This window comes from Oratosquilla oratoria, chromosome 10, assembly GCF_046742065.1.
Source record: "Oratosquilla oratoria isolate Oo_2021 chromosome 10, ASM4674206v1, whole genome shotgun sequence".
Taxonomy (NCBI): domain Eukaryota; kingdom Metazoa; phylum Arthropoda; class Malacostraca; order Stomatopoda; family Squillidae; genus Oratosquilla; species Oratosquilla oratoria.
The window spans coordinates 64,510,036-64,514,466 of NC_134786.1; the positions used below are offsets into that span (position 1 = coordinate 64,510,036).

At 38.7% G+C, this 4,431-nt stretch overlaps 1 protein-coding gene across 1 annotated transcript; it reads left to right on the forward strand.

Moving 5' to 3' along the window:
- Nucleotides 1–2,799: 2,799 nt before the first annotated feature.
- Nucleotides 2,800–3,627, forward strand: LOC143028940 (serine/threonine-protein kinase Chk1-like). The gene has a single exon (XM_076191293.1). The coding sequence runs from the start codon at nucleotides 2,800–2,802 to the stop codon at nucleotides 3,625–3,627; it is 828 nt and encodes a 275-aa protein (XP_076047408.1).
- The last annotated feature ends 804 nt before the right edge of the window (nucleotides 3,628–4,431 follow it).

The window sequence follows — 4,431 nt, forward strand, 5'->3', positions numbered from 1 at the left end:
CCTATGAAGTGTACAAATTCACTTGCCCAGAGGAGGACTGTACGCCTCTATCTATCTACGTGGGAAGAACAACTACCACCCCGTCTAGACGAGTCACCCTCTGCCTTCAACAAGGATGATCTGAACACCACCTTTGGGCCCACCACAGACGCCATCTCGACATAGAAACCATGATGATTTTTTTGTTTTATTTTCTGTATTGCGTGTTTAATTTTGTCAATATAAGTTCTCAGTGTTTTTTTGGAAATTCACCTCTTCCCCCTCTCTCTTCCACAGAAGTCTACCTTTCGAAAGCTTACGAAAGAAATTGATTTCTAATTCATTTGCTTTCATTTTCAACAGAATATGCTTGAACAAGACTCTCCTGCCACACTTCACTAATATATGTATATATATGTATATATATATTTATATATATATATATATATATATTTATATGCATATATATATACATACACACACACACACGCACACACACACACACACACACACACACACACACACACACACACACACACACATATATATATATATATATATATATATATATATATATATATATTCAATATATATATATACATATATATATATGCAATAAAAACACTAGGAGCGTGTGTTCACAAATGCGTAAATAACCACTAGGAAAAAGTAAACTAACGAAGCAGAGCGCTTTCGTGTAATTACATCTTCAGTGCAGATACAAAGAAGGAATTATAAGATGAAGAAACAAGGTACAGAATATATGACATAGTGAAGAGGGCATTCGGAGAGGTAGTGGAAGAAGTACACGTGACGGACGTATGGGCCGTCCTGGTAGCCAACAAGTATGGGACGTTTGGGCCGTCCTGGTAACCAACAAGTATGGGACAACTGCTCATAATTTATATTACAATTCAAACAATTTTGAAATTTCATGAGAAATAAAACTATCTAATTTGTACAAACCTTGATGAAGATTAACAATAGTGATAAAGCGTGTGTGTACAAAATACCTTGCAAATCATGTAATCAGTTTTATGTTGGTCAGACTGCTAAAACACTCACAACACGAATCAATCAACATAAGAAATACGTTAGAGAGGGAAACCAATCTAGCGGTATATTCAACCACATGAACCATTTTAACCACCCAGTTGACTGGGATAACGCTAAAGTCATCACATACAACAACAACATAACAGAAAGAAATTTAATTGAATGCAGTTTGATCAAATCTAGTAAGGGGATAAATGTTAATCTTCATCAAGGTTTGTACAAATTAGATAGTTTTATTTCTCATGAAATTTCAAAATTGTTTGAATTGTAATATAAATTATGAGCAGTTGTCCCATACTTGTTGGTTACCAGGACGGCCCAAACGTCCCATACTTGTTGGCTACCAGGACGGCCCATACGTCCGTCACGTGTACTTCTTCCACTACCTCTCCGAATGCCCTCTTCACTATGTCATATATTCTGTACCTTGTTTCTTCATCTTATAATTCCTTCTTTGTATCTGCACTGAAGATGTAATTACACGAAAGCGCTCTGCTTCGTTAGTTTACTTTTTCCTAGTGGTTATTTACGCATATATATATATATATATATATATATATATATTATATATATATATGCAAAGAAATCACAATATACACGTGAGAAAATATTTTTGCAGAAACCACCGGGAAATTGAAAAAACAGATACCGAACGTTTTCGTCTATTTTGACATTTTCAAAGGTACAAAAAAGCAATACAGAAAGAAACAATAAATACATAAGAAGACAAGGATACTCGGAGAGGTCCCATGTTACATTTTATCACACACAATTTTGTCAATAATAAAATTGTCCGATTTAAATAAACCCAAACTCAAGTTCATGTTATTTCCAAAATTTCTTTTTATAAAACAAGATTCAATAATATTTCTTTCTATAATATTATCACAAGAAGTAAAATAATTACTTCTTGTAATAATATTATAGAAAGAAATATTATTGAATCTTGTTTTATAAAAAACATTTTTGGAAATAACATGAACTTGAGTTTGGGTTTATTTAAATTGGACAATTTTATTATTGATAAAATTGTGTGTGATAAAATGTGACATGGGACCTCTCCGAGTATCGTTGTCTTCTTATGTATTTATTGTTCCTTTCTGTATTGCTTTTTTGTACCTTTGAAAATGTCTAAATAGACGAAAATTTTCGGTATCTGTTTTTTCAATTTCCCGGTGGTTTCTGCAAATATATATATATATATATATATATATATATATATATATATATGTATGTATATGTATATATATGTGTGTATATATATATATATATATATATATATTTATATATATATATATATATAATATATATATATATATATATATATATATATATATATATATATATATATATATATATACAAACACACACGCACAGTTTGGACAGAAATACATGTGACTACAACACCGCGAAGAGCATAATTTTCGTTCATCGGCAACAAGGTTCCTCCTGGCTAAACTCAGATGTCGTTGCCTGAGAAGGGTGCACTTCCTGTAACCAAGCCGGAGATGGTATTTTGTCAGGAGATTTTTAGTGATGTTCTTCTTCCGACTCTTTTTCTGCTGCTTGCGACCGGAGAGTACAAGCAAAGACACTTGGAGCACCAGCAACGAGACCACCAAAAGGACGAAGAACACTTCTGGAAAAGGACGAAGCGATCTTCAGAAGGAAAACGAAAGTCAAGGGTCAACAAAGATGGCGACGACCCTAACGAGGACTCCAGTCTGTCCCGTGACGATCTTCCCTTCAAATGAGCTTCTTGAAATGAACAAAGAAAAAACAAAAGCTCACATAAGTTCCAAGAAGGAATGGGAAGACGTCAAGTTCCTCGGGGTAGGTGCCTTTGGATACGTCAGACTCCTGAAAAACGTTAAGACAGAGGAGTTTCTGGCCCTAAAGGAGGTCAAGTGCAAGTCCGCCTCCTCCTCCCCTGAGGAACTCATCGAATCCATAATCCACAGTCAGTTGGAGCACAAGAACGTCATCCAGCTGTTCTTCTGGAGGAAGTTCGGCCCGACGTTATTCATGTACTTTGAGTACGCCAACGGTGGCTCCCTCGGGGATTTGAAGGGAGCCTTGGCAGAAGAGGACGCCCTCCGATACTTCGAGCAGCTCAGGGAGGGCGTCGACTTTCTGCACTCGAGGGGCGTTGTCCATAGAGACATCAAGCCAGACAACCTCCTCCTCACGGAAGACGGAGTCCTCAAGATCACCGACCTGGGACTCAGCAGTATCTTCGTGTGGAGGGGTGTCGAGGTCCCTCTGCGGGGGTTCGTGGGCACGCAGCACTACATGGCCCCCGAGATCTTCACGGGCAGGAGTTACAGGGGCCCTCCCGTCGACATGTGGGCCTGCGGTGTCGTTCTATTTAACATGCTGACGGCAGGACTCCCCTGGAGTACAGCCATATCTAACGACAACAACTACGTCCTCTGGGTCTCCAGGAAGAAGAAAATTTTCAGCCGAAAGCTCTGGGACAAAATCGAGGGTTTGTCCTCGTTGTCGCTACTGAAGCGACTACTGGCCGTCGACCCCTCGGAGCGAGACTCCAACTGGCTTCAGCTCCGCCGTCAGGAGAACACGCATCAGTGAATGGACGTGAACCACGACAATGCACTGTCTCCACGAATAATGTGATAAACTCAACGACCTCTACATTGAACATTACTAGAACATCTCTGGACCACTTCGACTTCCTACGAAAAACTGTCCTCACTAAAGGTCACTAACACCAGTTTTCTAAGGCCATCCTTTCCTCTGCAAATCAGAAGGGGAATATCCCCTCAGCTGAATAAAATCATTTGGTCGGCAGTCAAGGGAACTACATAAAAATCCCAACCTTCAGAAAGTGTTTAAATTCTTTATGCCAAAGCCATGTGACGGGGATGTAGACCCTTTCGATCTAAGAGATTGCTTTGACTAGTAGGGGTGTTGGTAGGGATGGTGGTGGTAGGGGTGATGGTATTGTTGGTGGTAGTAGTGGTGATACCTCTATGAGCACCTTTCCGAGATTAACTACTCAGTATAGTGACCGTAATAAGTATTCCGAACCCCCTACATATGTCATTATTATTTGCTCCTAGTTATAATTTAAGTTAGTGCGAACGACTGATGAGCGATAGAGCAAGTGGACGTTGCGAGATGGGAAACGTAGAAGAGGGAGACGAGACAGGTGGAGAGACAAGATTGAGAAGTTTGCAGGAGTGACGTGGCAGAAGTTGGCGCGGTCGTGTGAATCATGGAATGCTATGAAGGAAGCCTTTGTTCAGCAGTGGACTCGGGATGGCTGATTTGATTGATAATTATATTCGTAAAAATTAAAAGTAACTCAAATTTAATGCTTTCTTGAAAAAAACTATAGATATTAGGATTTAAATTTCAATCTATAAAAAGTTT